Source organism: Chlamydomonas reinhardtii, chromosome 17 (assembly GCF_000002595.2).
Source record: "Chlamydomonas reinhardtii strain CC-503 cw92 mt+ chromosome 17, whole genome shotgun sequence".
NCBI lineage: Eukaryota > Viridiplantae > Chlorophyta > Chlorophyceae > Chlamydomonadales > Chlamydomonadaceae > Chlamydomonas > Chlamydomonas reinhardtii.
Window position 1 is genome coordinate 663,982 of NC_057020.1, and position 27,703 is coordinate 691,684.

Consider the following 27,703-nt stretch of genomic DNA (forward strand, 5'->3'; position numbering starts at 1 on the left):
TTTGCGGGGTCCCAAGAGGGGACCACCAGTTCGGCATGGCCGTATGGGGATTCACGCCTTGCCTTATAAGGTGCCTGCGGTCACCTACGGCCGTGTCCCGGGCTGTTCCAGAAGTGCAACGCCAACGCTTTGAGGGCTTTATCCGGGTGGCAAGGGGTGACGGGGCACCTGGTGGGCTCCTGCACCACGGTTGGCTCCGCCAGCTGTCCTGATGGGGGCACTCGGGCAGGTGCAGGCATGCCCAGTGTCCGACTAGCCGAATAGCTGGGTACAGCTATTGACACCAAAATAAAGGCATCCGGAAATGTGCCAGACGGCTGCCGCTGGAGTGGCCCAACAAGTCTATGTGTGTCAGAATGATTCGTAAAGTACCTAACAGTGCTGGGCTCTTGTTAGTCCGACCTCCTTTCACCGAAAATAGACCGCGATCTATTTATGCCGGTGCCAGTGAGGGGATTGCGCGCGCCGGAAAGGTGCGCTCGTCGCACTTCGCCAGCGGCTAGGATGCTCAGACGCAGGGACGTCCGAAGGGCACCTTAGTTTGTTACCCAAGACGCTGTCTTCGAGCACCTTGAAAATTGAGCCGTAGCAGAGGTAGTAATCTGACCCGCGATGATGCCAGCGGAATGCGCTGGCAGGTCCTGTGTCCGCGTGGTGTCTAAACTCAAGCGTGCCGACGGTCCCGAGAGCCCAATCCCCAACTCTTTGCAAAAGTGTTGCCACGATGGAACCGCACAGTCACAATTCTTTCAAGCATTTAGATGTGCATACGCATATACACAGCGGCAGAGTTCAGCCGCTACCTCCGTCAGGTTCATTGCCTCCAAAGCCGGCCTGGAGCCCCGCTGGCTCAAAAGATTTAAGTAGTCAAACATCAAGAAGCAGCAGCCGTGAGGACTTCACGATGTCGAAGCCCCCTCCGGCAGGTTGGACTGTTGATAAACATACCGATACTCCGGACGTGGAGCACGGAAAGCCGCTTGTAAACTTAGAATTACGGAAGCAACCTAGCGCTCATGTGGATATGCTCCCACCGCCTCCCAAAGCCGCTTCGGAGCCCTCCACTGCAAAGGATGAGTGGGTGCGCGGCGATCCGGGACCGTTCGGTCTGCTGTGCTTCGGTATGACCACATGGTAAGTGCACTGGCCTAGACCTGCAAGGCTGGGTTCGGACATGGCCGGGAAAGATTGTTATAACCGTAATACGCATAAGCGTGAGCTTACAGACTTGGGGCTGAAAGCTCAGTGACGTCACTGGGAGTGCGACATTGAGGCCGTGGGTATAGGGCGGGTTACAGTGCCTTCCTGGGCCACCCCCCGTCCTTTAGGCTGAGTGGTGACGCCGGCTCGCCCTTGCGTGCCGCAGCATGCTCATGTTCGTCACGACTGGCTGGACCGACAAGCATTTCATTCCCACTGTCTTCTGCTACGCGATGTTCTACGGCGGCTTCGGGCAGTTTGTGGCCGGCGCGCTGGAGGTGGGTTCGTGCCGAGATGTGCTGCCATTGGCCCATGCACCGTCAAGCCGCAACTATTCCTCTCTGCGTTTCACATGTGGATTCAAGTAGTAGCGCGTGTAATGTCGGAACCGGGCACACTTCTGACAAGACATGGATATGCTGCGGCGTATGGCTGCCGAAGCCTTTGCTTCTAGCGCCTCAATCTTCGCTTCACTCATTCATGTTCTCCTGCAGCTGATCAAGGGCAACACCTTTGGCGGCACTGCCTTCGCCTCCTACGGCGCCTTCTGGATGGGCTGGTTCCTGCTTGAGTACCTGTCGATCACCAACAAAGCAATGTTCCCTGGCGTCCAGAGCGGCAAGTCCCTGTGGTGCGGTCTGTGGGCCGTCCTGACCTTCGGCTTCTTCATCGTGACCTGCCGCAAGAACGGCTGCCTGATGACCATCTTCAGGTGGGTGCGGCTGGGAGTGCAGGACTTGGGGGCCGGGGTGGAGGCGTGGGGGTGAGCAGGCTTCTCAGTCGTGCGCTTTTCCCGGTGCATGTTCCGCGAACCCGACTGGGATCCGCCGTGCTTCTCACGCACGCTCATCGCACGGCCACACGTTCTGACCCCGCTCCTCACTGTCCTCCCCTCCCTCCCTCGCACTCTGCCACAGCACGCTGGTCATCACCTTTTCGCTTCTGTCGGGCGGCGTGTGGGACCCCCGCTGCGAGCAGGCTGCGGGTTACTGGGGCTTTTTCTGTGGGTCCAGCGCCATCTACGCGGCGTTCGCTTTCCTGTATAAGGCTGAGCTGGGGATTCTGCTGCCCGGCGTGCGCCCTGTGCACTTCATCTAGTGCAGGCTTACAATGAATAGCAAGGGTGCTGGGGCGGCGATGTGCAAGTGTGCGGGATGCCCTTTACGACAGCTGTGCACGGTAGCTCCCAACCATGGTTGAGGGCTTCCAACTTGACCTGCTATGTGTTTGCAGTGGCCAAAGGTAGCGTCAATCTTGTGTCATTGGTAGTGTGATTTACTTAATTGGTACCTCGTATAAGGCTAATAGCATGTGTATGATATCCGAGTACCCTAATGCTTTGCGGCCAGTGACGGGCAGCCTAGACGATTACCGGACTGAGTGAGCCCAGCCATTCTGTACTAAGGAATGTGCCACTTCTGTGGTCAGACAAGCCGAATGGCTGCATCTGGGAATAAAACGGGCGTATGCGGTTGTACTGGTGCTGTGTGTAACGTCGCTTTATTATCAGCGGCGCTTGGGGTATGACTGTATGAGCAGTGGTTTGAAGGAGCTTAAACAATTAATTTTGTTTACAAGGTTGTCTCTTGCTTTGTTATTTAGGCAGAGGCACCCGGAGCAACCAGGCAGCCCTGGGAGCAACCGGCTTGGTGTGTGCGATGGGACAGGATTAAGGCAGGTTGGTGAATTCAAGTGCACGCCCCCTGGCCCCTTCTGGGCCGTGGCAACGTCCCTTTACCGACACAAGTCAATAACCGACAATGCTTTAAGGGGGTCCCTTGCATCAGGCCCCCATTCACTGTTGCCCTTCCGGAAATGAGGCCGGAAGTGAAACCAGCTGAGGCAGTCTGAGGCCGACACTTGGCGCAAGCCAAGCAGGGCTTGCATCTTCGGGGAGCGGCAAGAAGCGGGCCCCAAGAAACTAGGCATTTTTGGGCTCCCGGATGCCGTGGGCGAGCGATGGGACAGGGTTTAGGCAGGTTGGCGAGGTCCCGTAGGGTGCAGCTGACGCCCATACCCCAAGCAGACGGCAAACAAGTTGCAGCGGCAGAGCAGAAGTGCATGGCTGGTCGAATGCGGATGCCGTGGGCGAGAACGTGGGTAGGGCCCTTCTCGCCTGCGGTGGCGGCCCACCCCTGGAAGACGCAAGCCATGAACCCAAGCCGAGTGGGCACTTGCGGAAGCAGCTCTGGTGGCACCTTTGCATGTGCCAGCAAGTGGTTTGTTGACATTGCAAGCGGATGCGGATGGCTGAGCCCATGCCGCATGCCAAGGGGCCCCCGTCACCCAGCTGTGCCCAGGCAGGCAAACTTTGGCATGTTCCGATGACATTCGTGCCAGGGTGGCTACAGACGCACAAAGTTCTGGAGCACGACATTTTCCATACAGCATGCCCATCACCTTCAAAGCTCTGGAGCAGCGGAGTGCGCTGGGGGCCACGACGGTTTCGATTGAAGCTGGCCGAGCATCGACTGGTCAACTGGTCAACGCCGCGGCATATGTAAGCATATGTTATCTACTTGTAACATCGCATACCTGACTTAACCATAGAAGGCCTTCTGGAGCTAACTTGACATTCGATCCTGACTTTCTACCAGGCAGCTTGCACATGAGTTAGATTCATTTGAATAATTAAAGGATACAGTAACATTAAATTTGCGTCACCAAGTGGCTGCGGAATGCGGACTGAAGGCCTCGAGTCGCTGCTTTGTGCGAGGAGTCGAGCCTGCAGCTAAGGGCCCAGCTCAATGGCGCAAAGCAGAAGGCGCAAGCGGCTAGCCGACGCACTGGCGTGGCCAGGAGCTTCCGCAGCGGCCTTGGCGACGCTGCTGCTGATATCAGGTAGCTAAACGTTTTACCCGTTGGTGAATAGGGTTTGGCGCGAAACTTATGGCGTGTGGAACAGGACCAGTCGCACATAGGTGCCGCGCATGGCAGGAAAGAGGGAACATGTTGGGAATCCGGGTTCCGTGGGCTTTGAAAGGTGCGCTTGGCACTGCACCGTAGCCGCACATCGATGCCCCCCGCGGAAGCTGGAAGGATAGGCGTGCGCGTCCAGTCCGCCGGGGCTTTCGTTGCCGAGCACAAGCGGCGAAGGGGTGCAAGCGGGGGTTTGGCAAGGAGCCGCGGCAGTGTCTGTGCCAGGGGACGGCAAGCGTGCCGCGCAGAGGGGCAAGGATGTGCCCTGGGGGCTCCGGAAGAGGGCCACGGACCCCCTCCATACGCTGGTAATGTGGCCTTGGCGCTCCTTGCCACGCGTTGGCACCAGCCCACGTCGCGGCAACATGAAGTCGTGGTGCAAGACCTTGGTGATTCGCAGGGCCACGCAGCGTGTCTCACCAGCTGCGTGGAACAGCAACGGAGGGCAGCGAATAAGAGATTACTGGTGCACCCCGGCATGCCCTGCGCACTGAGGCGTGGGGTTTGGACGCCCAGAGGTGAACGATATCGTATCATGTGTGCAGATTACGGTAGTGAGGAAGAAGGAAACCATTAGAAGGTAACAGCAGGTCCAAGGCAGAGTTCTCATTATTAAGTAGTAGCCAGTTCCACGCTTAAGACGCTGCTGCGGAGGGCCGCCGCGCGTGCGGGAGTTGCCGTGCTGGTCAGTGTGAGCCGCCGCCGCTGTACGAGCCACCGGGGCCCTGTGAGCTGGTCCGGATGACCGTGCAGCAGTCGCTATGACGTCCTGACCTCCCCGAATTCGTTGCCCGGGCGACCGCACTCCGGAACCGCGCCGCGCCAACGGACCTGCCATAAGCCCATCGTCCCGACCACCCGCCTACGCGCAACCCCCAGCCCTGCTCCATGCGCCTACCCCTTCTCCAACCCCTACCCCGAACCCATGCACTGCCTTCGCCCCCCCGTCTTTAGGATTGGAGTAAACTCCCCTTTGGTTTAGTTTGAGCTGGTATTTATAATCCCCCCTCACCCACACACATACACACACGCACAGTGGGCCTTGCACGTGCCGCCGGCACGCCACGCGGCCCCAGCGTGGCCTTCTTCGTGGGCACCCCCGACTCCTCCGACCCCTGGCCCCGCGCCTACCTGGCGTCCGCACTGGAGGCCCGGTACCGCGTGACGTACCTGCAGAAGGACGACGCCTTCTCATACAAGAAGGAGGTGAGAGGAGGGCGAGGTGGTGGCGGTGGCGGTGGTGGTGGTGGTGGTAGTGGTGGTGGTAGGAAACCATTAAGGCGGGGGTTAGACACGGGTGTTTGCGTCTGTGTGTTAAACACAAACAAACGGATCAAAGCCGTTGCGTCTGTGTGTGTGTGTGTGACTGTGTGTGTTGTGTGTCCCTTGGGGAGGGGTCCAATATCCCTTGGCTGCTGTGGAAACCTTGGCGCGCCAGCGGAGGGGAGGTGGGGCTCAGGGGCGGGATCGAGATGGGTCATGGGTGCTGTGCCGGACTGAGCGCGTTGAAGTGAGGTCTGGCAGCGACCAGGGGTTGGGGGGAAGAGCGCCCACCTCAGCCGTGCCCAGCTTTGAGCCTACATCGCAACCTCCCGACTTACACCACAACCGCTACGGTCGCCGTTGCGGCACCAACCTCGCCCTGCCTGACCCGTCACCGGTCCGCAGGAGTATGATGCGCTGGTCATTCCCGCGCCCGACAAGAACCTGGGCGGCGCCTACCCCGCCAACACCGCCGCTGCGGCTGCGTTCCTGGAGGCGGGCGGCAACATCATCCTGACCAAGTGGGCCTCGGATTCGGCCCTGGCTTACTCGTACATCACAAAGGTACGTGCCTGGGAGGGGAGGGTAAGGGAGGTATTACCGTGCTTCACAGCCGGTCATTGAGGGCGCGAGTGTTGGGAAACGAGGGCTGCACCGAGACGGTTGCGGCGCTGCTGCTGTGTGTGGCGGCGTCGGGGGGCTGTACAGCGGTTGAGTGGTTCCACGAGCGCCGTGGGCCCGTGGGCCGTTGGCCGCCCAGGGACCACGTGTTGGATAAGCGTACGACGCCGTTGGGCTGCCGTACTGCGGTACACGGGACACTGTACTCATCCCGTGGTTCAGTGACGGTCACATGTGCCCCATGAGCCACGGGTGCCCGACTGACACTGTTGACTGCTGTTCTCGTCCCGCACTGCGGCGCCGTGGCCTCTGCAACCCGCGCGCAGGTGCTGACTGACCCCTCTGGCTGTTGCAAGAACTCGAACCTGGACACCAGTAAATGTCTGCCGCAAATCTACAGCCCCAGCAGCATCGCGTCGACCGGCGGTTATGTGTCCAGTCAGGTGCTTGGGCTGGCGGTGGCGGTGGCGGCGATACCGGCTGTTACAGAGGGGACGAGGAGCACATGATGGGTTGCAGCATGCGCTGACCCTTGGCCTTTGCTCGGTGCTTAAGATTATCAAGCCTTTCCTTTATAGCGTATGGACAACACTGCGCCACCAACCCCAACCCCCGCTCCCAACGCCCCGCCACAGAGCTTTCACACGGCTGTGCCCCTGCGCGCCGACAGCAAGACGACCGTTGGCTACCCGCCGTACGTCAACCAGTTGTACGGGGGTTCTGGCATTGCTACCCTGGGCTGCAGCGGCAAGACCGGCGGCTTCCAAAGCCTGTACGAGATCATTGCGGAGCAGCCGTTGGTGGAGGGTGTGACGCGCGGCGTGGGACAGGTGCGCGGCCGCTGCGGGTGGGCCTGCAGTGCGGGTCATGGGCACATGGCGGCGTGGCGGCACGGGGTGTGATGTGTCACAATGCACACGGTGTCTGTCTGCGTGTGCGTGCATGCGTGTGCTAGTTGCACTGCTGACCTGGTATGTTCTATTCTGTTCCGGTCCTGGTATGGTCTGTCCCTGCTGTACGTGACGCACACGCACACACACACACACACACACACACACACGCACGCAGCTGTACTACGTGGCCTACAACTGGGACGACGAGGGCGGCAACCCCAAGCAGGGCTGGACGGACGTGGTGGTTGCCATGGTGCAGGACGCCTACAACAGGTGGGGACGGAGGCGTGGGAAGGGGGGAGCCATCCATGGGAAACGGAGTGATCAAATCACACGGGGGATTGCTTTCGCCATCCATTCCAGTAAGGAACCGGAGACGCCAAGACGCCAGGCAATAAATGCGGGGCGGGGTAGCTGTCCATGGAACACGGAGTGGTAATGAAGCAAAAGGGAGGGGATGTTTTTACCATTCCCATTAGTTCTTCACTGGCACGAGTATAGAGAGCTGCGTCCGCACGCACGGCATTCCGAGTACTGCTCTTTCCTCACTACCTTGCGGAACTCCCTCGCCGCCCGTCGCTCCTGCCCCGCAGACCCGGCGCGCTCGCCTTAGCACCCGTGGCCGCGCCCCAAACGGCGCCGAGCGTGCAGCCTGGAGACCTCACCAGCATCAACATGGGGGGTGAGAGGGATTCCCGCCGGGCCGCGCCACGCCGGGCCAGACTGGGCTGGGAGCCCGCATGTACTGCCAGGCCACATTGCAAAGCACGATTGCAAAGGCATATATAAGTTAGCCATTAGGTCCCCGCCACACCGCATCCACCTCGTTCGTGTGTCTCGTGTTGCTTGCGGTACTGCGAGTCGCGAGCTCGCCCCCACACGGGACAACCCCTCCACGCCCCACCCATCCCAGAGTCCTACCTGCCCGTCAGTCGCGGCCGCATGAGCTGGAGCTCGGGCGGCGGGCTCACGGGGCTGGGCGCGGCGCTGAAGGGCCCCGTGGTGTCCACCGCCGCCGCCAGCGGAGTGTACAACGCGCGGGTGCGTGCGCGTGCATTGTGTTATGTGTCCAGGGAATCATTCACGTCTACGTGTGTGCGTGTGTGTGTATGTGTGTGCCTGTGTGTGTGGTGTGTGTGTGTGCGTGTGCGTGTGCGTGTGTGTGTTAAAGAGCACAAGGAAAACATTACGCGTAGGACAGTGTATGCGATGCAGAATTACGGCCGCGGATTACCTTCAGAGTATACTTACCGCAGCCGACCGTGCGTGTGTGTGTGTGTGTATGTGTGTGTGTAAACAATAACAAAGCGACGACGCCGGAGTTAATTACGCATACCGAGCGTCGTGTTGTCGCGTCGACCCCCATCCACCCATCCACCCACCCACAACACACACGTCGCGTTGCTGCATTGCATACAAAGTCTTCGCGCTTACTTTCCCTTGTGCTCTTCAACACACGACACACGCAGCGCTGGAACGCGGCGGAGTGGGGCTGTCACGACGTGGCGCAGGCGGGCTTCATCAAGGGCGCCTTCTGGGTGGCCTTCGACCTGGGGCTGGCACGGCCGGTGGCGCGGGCGGCGCTGCAGTACTTCGAGGTGTGTGGTGGTGGTGGGGAGCGCGTGTGTGCTGGGGGGTGTCTTACCAGCCCAAAGTGGGGCGTGTGTGTTGGTGGGGGGATTTGTGTTGGGGTTGGGGGGCGTGTCACCAGTTGCAGCACTGCCTGACCGCGGTCTGCATGGCGTGCAGTTGCGGCCAGGGCGTATAACCAGGGGCGTGTGTTGTGTCGTTGCCCTGCTACCTCTCGCACCCACACCGCCCGCGCCTCGTAGGCGCCCGGCGGATGACCTTGCGCTGTGCCCGCACCCGCCTCGTCATCTCGTCACAATCGCCACACCTTGAACCCGGACCTCGACCCCGCCCCCGGCCCCTGTGCGCCACACCTCCCACAGTACTGGGACTCCTCCACGCTCAAGCTCAACCCCGGCGCCGTCCTCCAGATGGAGGTGCGGGTCGACGACAAGCCCTTCTCCGGCGTCGCCGACACCGGAACCGTGCTGTGCTCCAAGGCGCCCCCGGTGTTCGTGACCTCGGGCTCCAAGGGCCCCACGCCCACCATCGCCTGCCCCTCGATCGCGGCGGCGGACGGCGGCGCGGTGGTGGGCCGCTACGTGGCGGTGCGGCTGCTGGACGTGTCGGCGGGCGCCTGGGGCAGCCAGGTCTACAAAGCCGCCATGTGCGGCGTGGACGTGTGGGCGCTGGTGCGCAGCACTGCAGGTGTGGTGGCGGTGGTGGTCGTGGTGGTGGGGCTGAGGAGTGGGCTGTATGTTGGGGGGCGGGGGGCTGTTGTTATTAGCTGCTGTCCACCCAGCCGAGGCCCAGCAGCCGCGTGCGGCAGGGGGCTGGCCTCCTAGCTTGCGTCTCACAGAATGCACCTCCGCACACCTCCCCACCCACGTCCACCCGCCAACCCACACGTCCGCACAAACAGAACAACTACACACACAGAACAATTACACACACAGACACTCAATACACACATAGACACTCAATACACACGCTGATATCCTTTTTCAACACACACACACACACACACACACACACACACACACACACACACACACACACACACACACAACCATGCAGGCCCGGTGGCTCTGGCCTCCCGGCACCGGCCCGTGTGCACGGGCAGTCTGTACAAGGACTCCGGCTTCACAGCCGCATTCGGGCGCCGCCCGCCCGACAACGCCACGGCCGGCCTGGCTGTGGACGGGCTGTATCACGACAACCGGGAGGGCGCGGGCGCGGGCATGTGCGGCCTGAGCTTTGCGCAGGTAGGGCGAGGGAAGGAATACACGCGAAGACCGTGTGCACACCTACGGTATGTTTTTTTCTTGGCGGTGTGATGTAAAATTGTTTTGTGTCGGTAGCACCAGCACCGATGTGCGTTTTGAACGCTGCACCTGTCGCTCCTGCCTTCCCTCCGCAGGACGGCCCGTGGATCAGTGTGGACTTGGGCAGCGTGCAACAGGTCATGTGAGTGATACTGATGCTGATGAAAGCCTTGTCTAGCCTTGCCTGGCGGCGAGCTATTTGGCGGCCATTGCCGTTCTCCCACGTTCTTACACACCCGCTGTGCCTGCACTGGCGCACACGGTTTCACCGTGCCCATTGCAACACACGAATCACCCGCGCACCCAACCCGTTCCCTCTCAAACCTAAAACCGCAGGTGGGTTGAGCTGACCAAGTCCGCTGACCCCAACTACGACGACCAACTGAACACCGTGTTCGTAATCGTGTACGGCACCAGCGCCAATCCGTACAGCTGTAACTCCTTCGGCGGCCTGCAGTACGACAAGGTCGTTGGGCTGTCCACGTGCGGCGGGCTGTCGGAGGCGGGCGGCAAGGGGCTGGCGCTCACGGCCGGCATGACCTTCTTGGCCGACTGCGGCACCGCCGGCGTCAGCGGTGCGTGTGTGTGTGAATGTGTGGGCACGTGCTGCTCGCATGCGCTGTTGCCGGCATGTGGTACGCTGCTTGGGTGCTGAGAAACCGAGCATGGAGCCAGGGCAATGACATCCTGTGTCACTGGCGCGAGCCGGAAACTGTATCTGTGCCTTGCTGTCGCCATGCCGCAGGCCACATTGTCACGGTGTACCGCCCGCCGACGAGTGAGTTAGCCACAAGTTTTGGGGGGTTTCGATGTTAACCCACCCTAGCCAAAACCTCCTCTGGAGAGGATCTCTTGCCTCCCCTGCAACTGCCTCCCCGCTGAGCGCAACCTTCCCTACTACCTTCCCAAACCCCGGTGCTCGCCCCTCACCCTCGCGCAGCCCGGTCGCCCACGCTGGGCTACTGGGGTGTGTTGCGGCTGTGTGAGATCGACGTCTACACGCTGCAGCCCACATACGGTGAGCTCGCCCACACTAGCTACCAGGTCGACCTTGCGACGTTGCCACCGCCGGGCCACAGCCACACCACCTGGCCCGACTCGCCCGTAGGGCAGACCGCGGCTCTTCGTGGCCCTGCCACAACACCCTTGCTGGATGCGTTCTTCACCAGTTCATTAACCTCTTCCGCTAAGCACTCCTCCTGACAACTTCCCCTCACTGATACGCCCGCCCTGCACACACACACACACACACACACACACACACACACACACACACACACACACACACACCTACACAAACACGGATTTCCGCCACAGGCCTGCAGCAGGTGTCGATGCACCGCTATGTGGACTTCGGCCCCGCCAAGTCGGGCGTGTCCATGCTGCCGGACAGCACCAACGTCGTGGGCGCCGCCACCTACCCCTACACAGCCAAGGGGCTGGTGGTGGACGGCATCAAGCCGGCCGCTGGCGCCGCGCTGGAGAGCTACATGTGCCCCCGTGTGTACGACACCTCCACAGCCCCCAGCGCCAACAGCTACGGCGCGGGGGACGGCGTGTTCATGGTGGTGGATCTGGGGGTGAGCGGCGGCGTGGACCTGATGGATGCCGTGTACGGGCACGCGGTGGAGGCGGTTGTGGTGCACTTCGCCTCCAGCCTCGTGTCGAGGACCAACTTTCAAGCCGAGGTGGGTTTAGGGAGCTTTGGTGGGAAGATTGGGGCTTGGGGCTTGGTTGGTGGTTGGGTTTAATGAGTCGAGGGGGTGGGGTAGTTGCTCGGGCATTATGCGAGGGTGAACGGGTGGAGCCTGGTTGTGGGTGGCGGCAGGCGTAGTGGCGTCGCACACACCGGACGCGCTGCACTGTCGCGGCACATGTCCGCCCCGCAGCGCCCGAAGCTGCTGACACCGGCCCCGCGTATGCGTGTTTGCACCGTGTGCTGCTGCTGCCGCACCCACTGCCCGTACACGGCCGTACGACTGTACACGTCACCTGCCGTACACAGGAGGGCCCGTACATTGACGTGCGCGTGGGCAACACGGCCAGCGGCAACCGCCTGGCCATCAGCCCGGGTGCCACGGGCAGCGAGAACCCGCTGTGCGCCTACCACGTGGGTCACATGCTCGGACTGGACCCACACGACGACCGCTGGTGCGTGCGTAGGTGGATGGGTGTGGGCGGCTTACTGGCTGGGTGGCTGGCTGGATAGAAGGGGGGGGCGCATCAGTCCTGATGAGGCAACCCGGATGTCTTGAGGCCCTACCGGTGCTGTGCCGTGTTTGTGAGGCACGTGAAATGCCCGCGTTGCTCCACATCGGACCATTAGCAAGGATGCAATCTCAGTCATGACAGTCAGCTGCGCATGTCATATATCTTGTGAACGGCGTGTGACCATGCCATGCGGCGTGTGCACGTGTTCAGGTGGCTGGCTGACGGCACTGTGAAGCGTCGCTACGCCTGCTCCGGCCTGCCCGGGCGCTACGTGGTGCTCAGTACGCCACGCCGCTGGCAGTTCGAGTCCGACCAGCCCGCCAACAGCCTCTTCTACTCACCAGCCGTGTGCGAGATAGAGGTGTACGCGCGCGTCGCGTCGGGAAGTGAGTGCGTATGCGTGTGCATGTGCATGTTGGCGCGCATCGGATGGTTTTGTGCGTGGGGAGTTGCCGCTCTTTGGATCTTGGATAGACAGCTGACTACCTTATGTGCCTGTCGGGTGCATTACGTTCCCTCTATCCACGTACCCCCACATCGAGGCATGTTCGTCGGGCCCTGGTATGTAACCCACCCAGCCCACTGGCCGATTGACTTGATTGGCACACTTCAATGATCAACCTGGCCGCAGGTGCCAGCAGTTTGGCCCTGGTCTCCAGCAGCCGCACTGCGACTCAGTCCGGCGACGCAACCGCCATCGTAGGAGGTACGGCGTACACACACATGCACGTAACGGGTCAATCACTCCCTGTGTTGTCTTATCGCGCAATGCGAAGGCAACAGAAGTGATTGAGCACACGACACCCCGCGTTAAGCTGCTCCCGGACGCATCCTCCGCCTCCGCGCCCTCGCACACAGGCGCCAGTCTTGCCGGCCGCAACCCCAACACACTGGTCCGCGAGAACTCCTCGGCGACGCTCGCCATGGAGCAGGGCGTGTGCGCGTACGCCGGCGCCCTTGGCTTCAACAACTACTACGTGCTGGACCTGGGGGCGGATTACGCTGTGGCGTTTGTGCGGGTGAGTTGGCCTGATGCCTGCCATACTTTGCAGTAAGGAGTAGGGGATGGCGCAGGTGCCGGTAGTGTGCGGGACGTAACCGCAAGCATGTAGCTGTGCACAAACACGTATCCCCTAGTCAGGCATCCCTGTCCCCCACCCCTTGCAGTCGACCGTTACCTTCCAGTGCCACCTTCCACTGCCAGCTTACACCGCCTTTTCGCCTCCCGCCTCCCATCGCCAACCCCCACCTTCCCCTGCCTCCAGACGCTGGCGTCGCTCAACTCGCAGCTGGGCGCCTCCGCGCGCGTGCTGAGCTCGGCCTGGGACGGCAAGACGCACCCCATTAACGTCACAGCCGGATTCACGGACTGCACTGTCACCAGCGACGGAGTCGCAACCTACCTACAGGTGCGCTTTTGTGTGCACACGCATGTGCGCCTGTGCTTCGTGTGTCAGTGCAAGAGATCTCGAGTTGTTTTACGGCATGGTCCACTGGGCAGCTCATGGGGATACAAAAACGAACCAGCTCACGCGGAAACGAACATGAATCAGCTCATGCGTGTTGGTGTTGTGGGGGTTGCGCAAGGACACGCCTGCCAACCATCAAATCCCCCATGGAACCATTCCCTCGCCGCCGTGCAGGGCTCGAAGAGCATTCGAGACGCCACGGCTGAAGCCGCGTGCATCGATACCAAGACCAGTGCCATGGCTGTAGGCCGGTGAGTGCTGTGGGCACCCGGCACCCGGCTGGGTCAGGTCACGATGCGCCCCTGCCCCCGCCCTCGCCCGCTCCATTCCTCCGCCTGCCGACTGCGCAAAACTCCTGACGCCACCCGCTCCCGCTGCTTGCTCCGTGCCTCCTTGCACCTGTCCCTTGCAGCTATGTGGCGCTGTGGCAGGCGGACGCCACCCTCACGGCCGAGCCGCTGGTGCTGTGCCGCGTGTACGTGTACGTCAACGGCAGCAGCATACCGGAGCAGGGCGACGTCGCCGGCAGCGCGGGGCAGCCGTTCGCGGCGTCGGGCTTCGGCATCAACGCCACCAGCCTTTCGGGTGCCGCCAGCAGCTCTTCGTCTTCCGGCAGCTCGACATACTACCTCGGCGGCGGCATCGTGCTGGGCACTAAGAGCAGTCGCAAGGTGTGTTTGTGTGTGTATGTGTATGTGTGTGTGCGTGTGTGTGTGTGTGTGTGTGTGTATATGTCGGGGCGCGGGATGGCGCGGCGGCGGCCTGGGTTGCAGGTACCAACACAGGGCTGCTTTGATACAAGTCAGAAGTACGGCCACAGCCAGCAGCAACGCCTATGCGGACCCAAGCTAGGGGCTTCACGCGCCGCCCTGGCTGCCACAGCCTGTCACCGTGCATCATCCTTGCGACCACTCGCGACCCGCTGCACCCCACGTCCGCACATCCAGGTTACCGGCCGCACGCCGGCAAGCCTGGGAGAGGCGCCGCTGGAGTTTATCCTGCCCGGGGGCGGCATCGTCAAAGGAGGCGTGCGGCGCCGCGATCTACTGGCCGCCCGACCCGCAGCCGACCTGGTTGATGCCCTGGCGGTTGTAACCGTTGATGGCGGCGGCCGTACGACAGTAGATGATGAGGAAACTGGCGGCGGCGGCAGCAGTTCGGATCCGGGCTGTGTGCGGCAGCCGACGGCGGCGGGCTCTGACTGTGAGGGCGAAGACGGCGTGCGTCGCGTCGTGGGCTGTTGCTCCAGCACGGCAGCGGACGCTCTGGATGCTGACGGCAGTAGCAGTGGCACCGACGCAACGCCTGCTGCAGATGCGGGCACGGCCAGCCTTGCAGACTATGGCGCGGATGGCGCGTACGAGGACTATGCCACCACCGCCGCTGCCGGCACTGCCGAAGCCGCGGCGACCACCGGCGGCCGCAGGGGCGCGCGCTGGCGGCGGCGCCGCGGCCTGCTCCATCAGGACGATACGGCGCAGCCGTTGGCGGTCGTAACCAGCGGGGCTGGGGCTGCTTCGTCAGGGACATCTAGGCAGCTACTGGCCGAGATGGCGGAGGCGGAGGCGCAGCGGGGCGGCCTGCGTCGACTGCTGTTCACCGCGCCCTCACAGAACACCTCCGTTTGGAGCGTGGACCTGGGGCGGTCGCAGGTGCGTACATCGTGTTTGGCTTGTGCGCGTGAGGGCGCGTGTATTACAACCACAGCATTCGCCTTGCCATTCGCCTGAGTACAACACGCATACTCACACATTCACAGTGTCGACCCCTTCCCTTTGCGCTATCTAACACATGCTGCATGCGCACAACCATCTTGTGGCGCCATTCCTAACCCACCCGGCGCCTCCCTCTTCCTTCCTCCCAAATTCCCCCCCGCAGCGTGTGGACGGCGTGGTGCTGGTGGTGACGGTGGTGACGTCCTCCTACTTCGAGTACGGCCAGATCCAGATCACGGTGGGGGACGACGCCAGCGGCGCCACAGGCGCAGTGGTGCTCAGCGGCGGCGTCATCAACTTGCTGACAGTGAGGAGGTTATGGCGGTGGCGGTATCTTTGGGGTTGAGGCTTTCGGGGGCGTGGGGAGGGGTTGCACCGTGCACGGAAGACGGATCGGGAGGGCATACGGAACACACTCTTTGCTTGCGCGCTTGTGGCCGTAATGGGTGAGACGCGATGAGAACTGCGGTGCTGCTGAGCTGCTTACGTCCAGGTCACGGAGAGTGCGCAACCGCGGGTGGAGGAAGGGCTACAGCGAGGTCAAACATGTCAACATGTGGACTTCTGTTTACAACAATTGTGTACACGGCTGTGCGGCTGCGTTGCAGGAGCGCTGGTACTTTGCGGCCGGCAGCGCCCTGGGTCGCTATGTGACGGTGACACGAACCGTGGCATTCTCGCTGCCCCTCAACTCCGTGGAGGTTTACGTCATCCCCGACAGTGAGTCCGAACGCCCAACCCGTGTCCCACACCCCGCAATTGACAGTAGACACGCGCATTCGTTCCCCGGTTTTGCCACCTGCTCACCACCTACCCCGTGCCCCCCCCCCACACACACACATTCATTCCACAGACAACGAGGGCCAGGTGGTGTCGGGCCGCCCCACCAACCAGGCGGGCGGTGTGGTCACGGGCGCGGGTGGCAGCAGCAATGCCGTCAACGGCTACTACAGCCAGGACGCAGTCATCGCAGCGGGTGGGTGCGGGGGGTGGGCCTGCACTGTATGTTGGAAAGCCACACGCTGGGAAAGTGTAATTGTCAAGGGAAACGGGAACACGCGTATATGTGTGGGATATGGCTGGGGCCGCCAGGAATTCCCCGCATTGTACGGCTGGCTTTGTCTGTACCTCCATGAAGCTGAAGAGTACACACCTACTGGCTTGGCCTCACTGGTCGCTCACGAGTCACACAGGCAACGCCAACCTGTTCTGGGGCTCTGCCACGCCGGCCGTGGTCAACCCGTGGTGGGCGGTGGACCTAGGTGAGGCAGGCCCCTGTCCCATACCCGACCTCCATTCGCGTGTGTTTTTCGCATATCCAGGGTCTCCTTCCACCCGGTCTCCGTCGTTGTCCGTGCTTATTCCACGTGCGTCGCAAGGACACGCTTCCTTCCGAGCCTCACGGGGCCCAGTCTGTTGCTGCTGTGACCCTGTATGCCGTTGTTGTGACCCGCCCCATGTGCTGCGTGCGATGACCCGCCCCGCGAGCCCACTGCGCTGACCCCTACCTGTGCTGCCCACTGCTTCTCCTGCCCCTGCCCCTGCCTCCTCCCCCAGGAGTGGCCATGAAGTTCCTGTTCGTGGACATCACGCCCTCCACCGCCGCCCTGGCCGGATACGAGCTGCGCCTCACCAACAGCTCCGTCAGCACCGGGCTGGAGGGCGTGGTGGCGGTGGCCCGCAGTGAGCCACTGGGGCGGGCGGGGTGGGGTGGGGCAAGGGGGGGGGGGCAAGGGGGTTTGAGGGGGTAGTTATGCGGGGCCAGGGCAGGGGCGCTGGGGTGTTCTGTGTGCAGGTGTTGGGATGGGACGGGTCCCTCACGGGCTGCTCACAAGCGCGCGTGAAGCTGGGAAGCGCACACCTACACTTTCGGGGTTGCAAGGCAAGTGCGCAGCCTCCTGTCCTCCTCTCCTTCCATGCCTCTGACAACCGACCTTGCCAACACCGCCTGCGCCCCCTCCTCCCGCTCCCCTCCGCACACACACAGCCGCCACGCCCGTGGTGGCTCTGGGCACCACCGCGCGTGTGCCCATGCCGCCCGGCGCCGACGCCGCCCGCCAACTCATCGTGCGCCTGGTGACCGACCCCAACACCGCCTCGCTAGCCCTGGGGCAGGTGGACGTGGTCGTGGACGCCACCGTGCTGGCACGTGAGTGGCGCAGGGGGGCGTGTGTGGAGTGGGGCGTGGCGTGGCCTGGGTGGAAGGTAGCCGAGTTATGGGATTGCCCAAAGTCGGCGGAGACCGGGCAGGACGGGTGTGGCAGCACACACCGCAACGTCAAATGACAGGTCGGCGCTTGCCTGTCCGGCTTGCCCCTTTTATCCCCACGTTTAATCACACGCCCCTGCACATGTTCCAAGTTTCATCACACGCCCCTGCACATGTGCACACGCAGAGACCCAGAACAGCGGCGTCTCCTACCCGCCCTCCCGCACCTACGACTCCGCCGCCACCACCAGCGGCGGCGCCCTGAGCGCCCCCCTCGCCACCGACGGCACCTCCACGCCCGCCGCCGCCGCCAGCTGTGCCTTTGTGGCGGCGCCCGGCTCAGGCGGCAGCGCCACCGCGGTGTGGCTCACGGTGAGGGGGGAGGGAGACAGGGGTGCACGATAGCCGCGGGTCAGTCACCCATCTACCTCCCATCCGCCTCCCCCCGCTCCCCCTCCTCCTGGCTACGCCTTAACTTCTTGAATAATCATGAGTGTAACCCCCTCCGCCTCCACCTCCCACCCCTCCTTCTCCCGCCCCTTCGCCCCCAGGCCGACCTGGGCTCCACCGTGTCGATTCGGCGTGTGGAGCTGACCATGCCGCTGGACGCCGCCTACGCCGCCTACAGCACCGCACTGGAGGTCCGGCTGGGCAACACGGAGCCGGCCGCCGCGGGCGAGGGCGCCGACAACGGCGTGGTAGTAGCCGGGCCCTTCAGCCTCACGGTGCGGGGCGGTGTGGCGTTTGTGTGTGTGTGTGTGTGTGTGTGTGTGTGTGTGTGTGTGTGTGTGTCTTGGTGCAAGCGTATCCGCGCATGTGTGTGTGTGTGTGTGTGTTAGAAAAAAACAACAAAACGAAGCCCGCCCAAGCGGCGCCGGAGTTACTTACGGATACCTACCGAATACCGAGCGTCGTGTTGCCGCGTCGACCCCGGTAGTCATACATACCCGCGAAAAGCCTGTAACCCTCTCGGGCGATCGACGAACGATCTGGGCGCGCTACAACGTTTACCCAGCACGCCTGTGTGTGTGTGTGTGTGTGTGTGTGTGTGTGTGTGTGTGTGTGCGTGTGTGTGTCTTAGACGACCACAACGGAGGATGTGCCACAACGGGGGATGTCAGCGTGTGCGTGTGTTTGCTGGCGCCGCGTGAGGTTGAGGCCGAACTAATTGCCATTGTGCTTTTGCGCTGTGGCTTTCGGGGCCTGCTGCTGAGGGCCTGGCGTCCATGTGTGTTGCCACGCCACGCCTATCGCGCAGGCCGGTGAGGCGGTGATCAAGTACCTCGCGACGGCCACCTCCGGCCGCTACCTCACAGTCAGGTCCACCAACGCCTCGCCCATCGCGCTGTGCGAGATGGCCGTTTACGGTGAGCGCGCGGGCATGGCTGCCTTCGAGGTCGCCGTAGTGGCGGCGTCACCGGCAGCACAGTTCTTGCTGAGGTTGTTTTGGCTTCCCCCCTACAACTCTGTCCTTCGCCAATGTGTGCTTGATGTAATCGCGGGTCCCTCCGCAGGTCCCTCCGACTTCGATGTATTGCTGATCGCTCCCTCGCCGCCTCCGCCGAGTCCCCCACGGCCGCCCAGCCCCACGCCACCTGTGCCGCCGTCACCCGCGCCACCCAGCCCCACACCCCCAGCGCCGCCGTCTCCGGAGCCTCCCAGCCCCAAGCCGCCAACCCCGCCGCCAGCGCCGCCCAGGCCTCCGGCACCTCCTCTTCCGCCATCCCCGTCGCCTTCGCCGCCTCCGTCCCCGCCCCTCCCTCCGGCTCCTCCTCCCAGCCCGCCGCCCTCGCCATCGCCCCCGCCGCCTTTGCCTCCCTCACCGGAGCCGCCGTCACCCGAGCCGCCATCGCCTGAGCCACCATCGCCCGCGCCACCCTCCCCATCCCCTCCGCCACCCAACCTAACACCGCGGCCACCGCCCTCTCCACACCCTCCCACCCCACCACCACCCGCACCCATCGTCTATCAGACTGGCGCCGTCGCCTCCAGCAGCCAAACCGTGTCTGCCGTCGCCGCCACCACTGTCGCCGTTGCCGCAGTTTCCTCGGTCACCGCCTCTGTCGCAGGCAGTGTTGCTGCCAGCGTGGCTGCCTCAGTCGCGTCCTCGACCGCCGCCTCCGCCGCCGCTGCTACAGCCGGTGGCATTGCGGGCGGCATGGGCAGTAGTACCATGGGTGCGGCGTCGGGGTCCCTGTCGGCGGGCGGTGCGGTCGCGGCGTCGTTCTTCATGTCGCACTTGCAGTTCTTCGGTGAGCTTGATGTCTCAATCCCTGTGCAGTGGGTGGGGTACTCGCTGTGCTATGATCAACTGAAAATGTGAGCCGCTGTCTGTAGCACGTGGCTGGCGTTCATCCCCCTCCCCCCCCATACACACACGTTCGCCCACACACGCCCTGCAGCCATGACGGATAACGCCGCCGCCAATTCCACCACCTCCTACAAGTCGGTGAGTCATCGGTGCCCGTCTCATGCTTCTTGTAGGCTGCTGTGCTCCGCCATCCCTTTCCCGCAACAGCAAACTAAAAGCCGTAACCGCCACGAGTTCATGTTGCACAATCGTCGTGCACACGCCTCCACAATGCATTTCCATACCTGCCTTCAGCGTCCGGCACCTATGATATTTCGGCCCCCACCCGCAGTCACCTAAACCCATTCCTCTGACTTCTACCCCCACCCCATCCCGGCCTGCCCGGCCAACCAATGCGCCCACAGGTGAACGGCGAGCTATCATGGCTGAACCTGGGCTTCTCCACCTTCGCGCTGAAGAACGTGCCGCCGCTGCAGCGCAAGGCCTACAACCAGATCATCAACTGTGTCCTGCTGGTGCTCATTGTGCTGGCCGTGCACCTGTTCGCGGTGGTGGTGCTGAGGTGCCTGCTCAAGTGAGTGTTTGCGTGTTTGCGTGGCGTGTGGGGTTGTGTGTGTGTGGGGTGCTGGTGCGGCTGGGGCTCTGGGGTTGTCGCTGGGCACTGTATGTTGGGGAGGGAGTGTCTGCTGCGCGGAGCTGCTCTTGCGTTGGGATGCTGTGGAGCACGGAGCCCAGGCGCGGATACTGGTTTGGACGGATAAAGTGGCACACACAACGCCTAGGTGCGGCGTTTGCTTTTGGTTGGTGATGCGTGTATTCTATGCGTGTGTGTGTGTGTGTGTGTCTTGGGGCTTTCCTCGCTTTGGAAAGACCGCCACATTACCGCTCGCCACCCTGTCTTCCCATTCCATTCCCCACACGCGCTCAGGACGTGGACGGTGCCCGCCTGGCTGGTGTTTCCATATCTGGAGATATTCATGTTCTTCTTCAGCCTGGTGTCGCTGGCGGGCGCCGCAGCCATCCTGCTCAGCAGCGCAGCCACCACGCCCGGCGGCGGCGGCGCCGTCATTGCGCCAGCGGTGGTGGGCGCCGTCACGGCACTGCTGCTCATTTGCTTCGTGGCGGCGGCCACGTTCATTGTGGTGAGTGGAGCTGTGAGGATGTGGGCAGCGGGTGAGTGAGTGCTCGGCTTGCGGGTGTGTGTGGCCGTGGAAGTGGGTTTTGACATTGGCCAGACGGATGCCGATGGATCTGTGTCGGCTCGCTCTCCATTGCGCCCTGTTCCTCCTTATACTTCTCCTTGTCCCTCCCTCCCCGGCTTCACCTGCCTCACAGCACCGGCTGCGCAAGGCCGCACGCCAGCTAGGGCTGCTGTATGAGCACCGGCCGCCCACACTGGGCAAGGCGCGGTTCTTCGCAAAGAAGCCGGCGCCAGCAGCGCAGCATGCGGGCAGCAGCAGCGACCGTACGCCTCCCGCGCCAATAGCCGAGGCGCTGGAGAGGGAGGGCGCCGGCGCAAGCTCGAGAACGGCGTCCGGAGCGCCCTCGGCAGCAGCCATTCCGCCCTGGGAGCGGGGCTCGGCAATATCCTCGCCGCAATGGGCGGGCGGCAGTAGCGGCCACGACTCCGGCAGTAGCAGCGCCGCCGGCGCGCACCTTCGCCTCGCCGCGGCGGGCGGCTCTGCGGGCGGCAGCCGCCGCCTCAGCATTAGCAACGCCGCGCCTGCGAAATCCATCGCTGTAGCCCCAGCACCCGTGCCGCTAGCTACAGCCGCCGCCGGCACCACGCCACTGACACTGCGGCCCGGCGGCGGCGGCGGCCCTGGCTCCCACTCGAGCGACGACGCTAGCGATGAACTCGGCAGCGGCCGTGAGACTGGTCGCGCCGGCAGTAAGTCGGTGGGGGTGCAAGACAAGTTCCATCTCCACCACCACCACAAGAACCCAAACACCGAGCATGCCGGTGGTGATGGCAAGGAGAAGCAGCAGCAACACGAGCTCGATGGGAAGGTGGCGGGTGAGCACAAGGAGGCGGAGGAGAAGAAGAGCTGGCTGGAGCGGTTCGAGGTGGGCCACTGGAACCGACCCGGCGAGGAGGCGCTGCTCGGCAAGATGGAGCCGTGGCGGAGCTACAAGTACAAACAGGATGGTGGGTGATGAGGCCTGCAATGAGGGGCCCTGCGCTGCGCGGCCTTGACCTGCCTGCCTGCCTGCCTGCCTGCCTGCCCGCGTGCGCGCTGTGTCGGTTGGGGGCAGAGGTGGTGCCTGAGGTGGAGGTTTTTTTGCGCTGGATCTCTGCGGTCAGCTTGCTGGTGCTGTTTTCTGCACTATGCGTTGTCATTTCCTCAAGTGCGGCTGGCGAAGTGTTCATCCATCACATCGGCTCGTGCGCTTGCCCGACCCACACACACAGGCATGAGTGTGCGCGCGGCGGTGCGGTGCCTGTACCCAGTGGACTTCGCAGCAGAGGCCGCCAGGTTGCGGGCCGAGTACGAGGCAAAGCGCCGCGCGCGCCGCCGCCAGCGGCGGGACAAGCGCCGGGACGCCGCCACCGCGGCAGCGGCCGGCGCCGGCACCGTCGGCAGCAGCGTCGCCGCGCCGCCGTCGCGAGGCGGCAGCCGCAACGCCTGGGGCAGCTTCGTCGGCAGCGTGGCAAGCATGACTGGACGGCGCGCCAGCGCCGTAGCCGCCACCGGAGGCGGCAGCGGCGGTGATGCCGCCGCCGCGCACTGGCACATGGCCCGGGTGAAGATTGACGCCGCACAGGCGATGGAGCGGCAGCGCCAGCGGGTGGAGAAGATTGATGAGGCGGCCGACGGCATCCGCAGCATTCGCGGCATGCTGCAGGCAATCACACGCGCCGCGTCGCGGGTGTACTCGCGCCGCGTGCCGGCCGAGAGTCCGGAGACGGGCGGCGGCGCCGCCACCGGTGGCGTAGCGGGTGGCGGTGGCGGTGGCGCGAGGAGCAGCGTGGAGGAGGACTGGCGGGTGCGGACTAATCCGCTGTCGGTGCCTGGTGAGGGGGAGGAGGGGCCTGGCGGCGGTGACGGCGACGGCCGGGCCTCGACCGGCGCGGAGGAGGGCGTGGTGACGGCGGTGTCGTTTGCGGTGCCGCCGGCTCGATCTGGCGCCAGGTGGGTGCCACATCGCGTGGGTCGACATCGCTGGTTGGGCGCACCTGCTCAAGCTGCAGAATGCGGGCGTGCAGGCTGCGCCTTCGTTGTTGCCATGTGATTATATCGTGTTATACCCCCAGCCTTTGCTCTGTTGCTTCACAAAGCTTACCGGTACCCATATCCGGCCAAACCTCCCCCGCAGCGCCATGTCGGTTATGTCCGTTGACGAGGCGGCCTTCGGACAGCCCGGCGGCCTTTCAATGTCCCACGGCATTGCCGGCGGGCCCGGCGGCTTCGGCAGCGCCATTGGCAGCAGCGCCATTGGCAGCAAGAGTGGCGGTCCCGCCTCCGCATCAGGCGGCCGGCCCACCGCCAGCGTCAGCGCCGGCCGCCATGTCGGCTTCGCCGCCGTCGGCACCGCTGTGACGGCGGCGCAGGCGATCTCGAACGCGGAGCGGCCGCCGTGGCGGCCCGGTGGCGGCAAGGCGCGGCGCGGCGCCACTGCAGCGGACAGTGACGGCATTCCTTCGCCGCCGCCGGCGCCATTGCCGCCCGCGCCGGCGCCGCTGCCACCTCTTCCGCCCGTGCGCGGCGCCCGCCCCGCTGCCATTGCCGTCGCCGCCGCGGGCCCGCATGCCATCGGCAGTGCGGAGTTCGATCAGGCCAGTGAGAGCCGCCGCATGACATGGGCGGGAACGGGCGCGGAGCATTTAGATCCAAACGCCATGCACCGGCCGGGATCCGCCAAGCAGCGACAGCACGCAGAGCATGGCGCCGATGGCGGCGTGTCCAGCCCCGGTGGCGGCAGCCCCACCGCGGAAGCACACGCCGGCGCGGCGGCGCGCGGTCGCGCGCTGCTGTGGGGCCCATCGGCGGATCTGGCGTCGCCGTCAGGCAGCGACGCCGCCGCAGCAGCAGCAGCCGCGGTCGCGGCGGGGGCGCCGCCCAATGCGATCCTGTCGCCACATGCCAGCGAGCAGCCGCAACACGGCGGCGGCGGCGGCGGCTTCCAGGGATTCCAGCTGCCGGACGGCGCCGTACGCCGCGGCTGTGTGGCGGCGGCGCCTCTGCCGCTCATGTCCTTCGGCCACAACCTCAAGCACGCCACCGCCGCCGCCGCGGACGAAGCCCTGGCAGCGGCTGCCGCCGCCGGCGGCGCGCCGCCGGACTATGACGGACCCCGGCCGTACACGCCCGTACCGCAGGCGCTGCCGCTGCCGCCGCGCGCGGAGACGCCGCCGCTGGCGCGGCCAACTCCTCCCGCGGGCGCCCAGCAGGCACAGCTGCTGTCGCTGCAGTCCTTCGCGCCGCGCGCCAGTGACTCTGGCACGTCGATCTGGGCGAACGCCGCGGACCCCAAGCTCCTGCACGTCGGTGCGGCAGCGGCGGCGCAGCCACCGCAGCCGCCCTCGGCTGGCAGCGCTGGTTCCGCCGCTGGCTCACGCCAGAGCACCCCGCCCACCGATGCTGAGGGTCTGACGCTGCAGGCCTCAACCTCCGGCAACCACCTGAACGCCGCGTACGGCAGTGCCGCGCCGGCGGTGCCCCAGATGCTGCCACCGCTGAAAGAGGAGCCGCGGAGCGGCGCCGTAGAGGGGCAAGAGTCGGAGCGTTCATCACCGGTACGGCCAGACCGCTTCAAAGCGCCGCCAATCAACCTGATCTCCTTTGGCGTCAACCATGATTCCGACACGCTAATCACCGGCGGCGGACCCAAGGTCCTGACGGGGTCAGTGACGGCGGGCGGCGGCGCTGCCGGCTCGCTGGCGGCGCGACCGCCGTCGGCGCGACGCAGCACCAGCGGCCAAAACTCGCCTCACGCCACGGTGGCAGGCATGGAGGAGGAATTCGGAGGAGCGGAGGACGGCGCCGCCGGCGGCCCTGCCGGCCGCCGGCTTGCAGTGCGGCGCCACGGCTCCCGCCCGGGCTCGCCACTGGCCGTCACCGCGACCGTCGCGACGGTGGCGGCGCAGCCGCCGCCAGTGCCATCCTGGCCGCGCAAGGCGCCTGGCACCACTGCGGGCGGTGATCACACAGATGACTGTGACTACTCATCGGATGACGACAGCGAGCCGTTGTCGGATGAGGAGGAGTGGAAGCGCACCAACCCGGAGCCGCCCGATGAGGCCACGCTGCGTGTCATTGCGCGCGCCGAGATCTACGAGCGCTTCGGCATGGTGTTCGCGGAGAACCAGGGCCACCGAATGCTGGCAATCACATTCTGGGTAGCGGTGAGTTGTGGAGGTGGGGGCCCTTTCGGCCTAGTAGAGTGCAGCCGCACGTGCGTGGATGTGGATGTTCCGACTGAGACAAGGTTGCTGGCCGCTTCCAAGTCTTCTTGAAGCAGCCACGCATCCACGATGTATACCGAATGTGCACGTGCGTGTGCATGTGTTCATTGTGCATGTGCCACAGGTGGTGATCAACGCCATCGTGCCCGCGGTGCTGCTGGGGCTGCAGTCGGGCGGCGGGCTGGCGGCGGGCTCGGCGGCCGCGCTGTCCGCCAACATCGCGCTGCTGTGCGTCAAGGGCGGATACGCGCTGTACATGACCGTGGTGCTGCCGTGAGTGGCTGCTTGGGGGCTGGCGGGCGGGCTGGGCGTGTTTGTGCGTGTGCATGTGTGCATGTGGCCAGCAGCAGGGCTTCCTGTTGGGGCCGTGCGTGCGCGAGTTTGTGACGCGGCGAGGGACGTGACGCGACATGAGTCACATGACGCGTACGTTGCATATACTTGTTATGTGGCGAGTCGTGGTGCGGTGGGGCCCAGTGGCAAAGCTGCGCCAGCGAGTGTGCCGTGCAGGGAGCAACACGATGCACCAGGCATTTCAGACCGCAGCGCTTTCCTTGCTTGTGTACTCTATGCTGTACCCACGGTGTCGGCCCTCCCTCTCCTTGTCTTTGCACTCGCAGCTACATCAACGTCATCCTGATCGCGGCCGAGGTCATCTGCGCCTGGCTAGAGACCGCTGTGGTGGCATGCATCGTGGTGATCACACTCGACAGCGCAAATGACAAACTGCCGTCCGCGCCGCCGCCGCCACCCGGCGTGACGGTGGTGGCGGCGCCCCTGCAGGCGGCGCCGCCGCCGCCGGGCGCGTCTGCCACGCAGTCACACGCCGCCGCGATCCGCATGGCGGGCGACTTTATGATGGTGGCGGAGCTGTCCGTTCTGGGTGTGCAGGTGGGAAGGGCGGGAGGCGGCGGGGTCGCTGTGGCATGTTGCTGCTCCGGTCACGTCGCCGGAAATTGCCGGCGGCGTTGCTTTCTCACCATACGTCTCGCAAGCTATGGCTACTTGGGGCATGTAGCCAGCGTATGGTACACCTTTCATCACCCCCACCTCCTCACAAACCTCCTGCAAGCCCCCTCCCACATACGAGCCCTCTCCCAGCCGCACCCCCGCCTGGCCCCGCCCCCATTTGTCTGTACCATGTTTGCACCCCCACCCCCTGCCCCTCTGGCACACACAGATCCTGGCCATGCTGCTGACCGCCATCATCCCCGCCGTCATCGCACTGGTGGGCGTGGCCCGAATCAAGCTGCGCATGTGGCGCCACTACCACACACACGGCAACCTGCAGCGCGCGCTCACGGCGGAGCGAGCCAACGCCGCAGGCCGCGAGGCCGCAGTCGCGAAGGCAATGGCTGAGCTGAGCGCGGAGGAGCAGGCGGCGGCGCAGCAGCAGCAGCAGCAGCAGGGAGGCGGGGCTCGGGGGCTGGTGCGGGCGGGAGCTGCGGCAGGCGGAGTTCGGCGGTCTCAGGATGGAGACGCCGGCGGCAGTGAGCAGCCGCTTGCGGCAGAGGGCGTGGTGGTTCAGCCTCAGTCTCAGCCGCAGTCTCACAAGCTGCACGGGGGAGGGTGGGGCGGCAGTGGGAGCGCCAGTAGCACCGCCAGTGGCCGTGGCGTCAAGAGCGCACCCAAATTGGAGTCGACAGGCTCGCTGCGTGAGCGCAGGGGGCTGTAGCTTGCGTGGTGGCGGCTGTGACTTACCGTGCGTTATTCATTCAGCTTTGAAGTCCACTGGTCAGACTTTCCTGATCGTTCACTGACGTTGTCGCAACGCACCACTACCGCACTACGCGGCCAACGCAACGTTACGATATTGGAAACCGGCGTGCATGCCAGACCCCTGCAATCGTCCGTGCACAAACCATTGCTGTCGCACGGCCACGCTGCTGACATATGAGTCCTTCACTCGACATTCTAGCACGTTGCTCACATTCATACCTGGTCAAGGTTGGGCTGCAGAATGGCTTTGCTGTTGTGGTGGCAGCAGCAGCAGCAGCAGCACAATCGGTTGCCGCAGATTCTTATTGGAGTTTATTGCTGGGCATGGAACTGGTGCACTACATTCTACAATCATCGTGGAAATGTGCGCTGTTGCATAGCAGGCCGGGAGCTATCCTTTGGCCTGGACAAGCGTCAAGTGATTGTATGTGAGACATAGGGCGGCATCCTGTTGCCCACATAGTACAATGCGGTTCGTGCACCGCTAGAGCTTGAGGCGTGCACAGCCGTCAATGCTTCTTCTAATAATGTTGTTGGGTTTCTCTCGTCATACTGTGGGTGGGATGTCGTGTCGGCCAACTAATAATAAGCAAGAGTACATGGACCCCCAGTCACCCCTGCACCCAGTTGACGGTGTGGGCTCTCAGGCACGAGCACCGCAGGAGCACTGGAGGGCGCCGCACAGGCGCACCTACCTGCGGCTCGTGCATGTGAAGCCACTTGCAAACAACGCTGCCAACACGCACGCCTGTTGTAACGCACGGTAACGTCGGAAGCGAGTCAAACCATGATCCTGTCTTCAGCTTGGATGGCGAGGGTCGTTTGGGTTTCGTGTCAAAGGTTGTGACAGGCAGTCCCGGCTGCCGAAGTGA

At 63.9% G+C, this 27,703-nt stretch overlaps 2 protein-coding genes across 2 annotated transcripts; both read left to right on the forward strand.

Moving 5' to 3' along the window:
* Positions 1-695: 695 nt before the first annotated feature.
* On the forward strand, positions 696-3,737 carry CHLRE_17g700650v5 (uncharacterized protein). The gene is made up of 4 exons (XM_001691720.2): positions 696-1,134; positions 1,367-1,478; positions 1,695-1,912; positions 2,118-3,737. The coding sequence occupies exons 1-4, from the start codon at positions 1,025-1,027 to the stop codon at positions 2,296-2,298; spliced, it is 621 nt and encodes a 206-aa protein (XP_001691772.2). The 5' UTR covers positions 696-1,024; the 3' UTR covers positions 2,299-3,737.
* Positions 3,738-3,785: 48 nt separating this feature from the next.
* Positions 3,786-27,600, forward strand: CHLRE_17g700700v5 (uncharacterized protein). The gene is made up of 43 exons (XM_043071909.1): positions 3,786-4,041; positions 5,156-5,325; positions 5,788-5,946; positions 6,330-6,446; positions 6,639-6,833; positions 7,072-7,169; positions 7,490-7,578; positions 7,810-7,937; positions 8,366-8,494; positions 8,849-9,173; positions 9,543-9,730; positions 9,886-9,932; positions 10,127-10,365; positions 10,536-10,568; positions 10,731-10,808; positions 11,108-11,478; positions 11,796-11,941; positions 12,212-12,387; positions 12,633-12,707; positions 12,860-13,020; positions 13,267-13,410; positions 13,645-13,721; positions 13,883-14,141; positions 14,418-15,122; positions 15,349-15,492; positions 15,794-15,905; positions 16,039-16,161; positions 16,379-16,447; positions 16,743-16,868; positions 17,173-17,334; positions 17,582-17,766; positions 17,946-18,119; positions 18,653-18,761; positions 18,909-19,646; positions 19,797-19,843; positions 20,110-20,279; positions 20,634-20,847; positions 21,041-21,854; positions 22,119-22,839; positions 23,024-25,052; positions 25,237-25,385; positions 25,733-26,003; positions 26,293-27,600. Exons 1-43 carry the CDS (start codon positions 3,948-3,950, stop codon positions 26,785-26,787), a joined length of 11,055 nt encoding a protein of 3,684 aa, XP_042914368.1. The 5' UTR covers positions 3,786-3,947; the 3' UTR covers positions 26,788-27,600.
* The last annotated feature ends 103 nt before the right edge of the window (positions 27,601-27,703 follow it).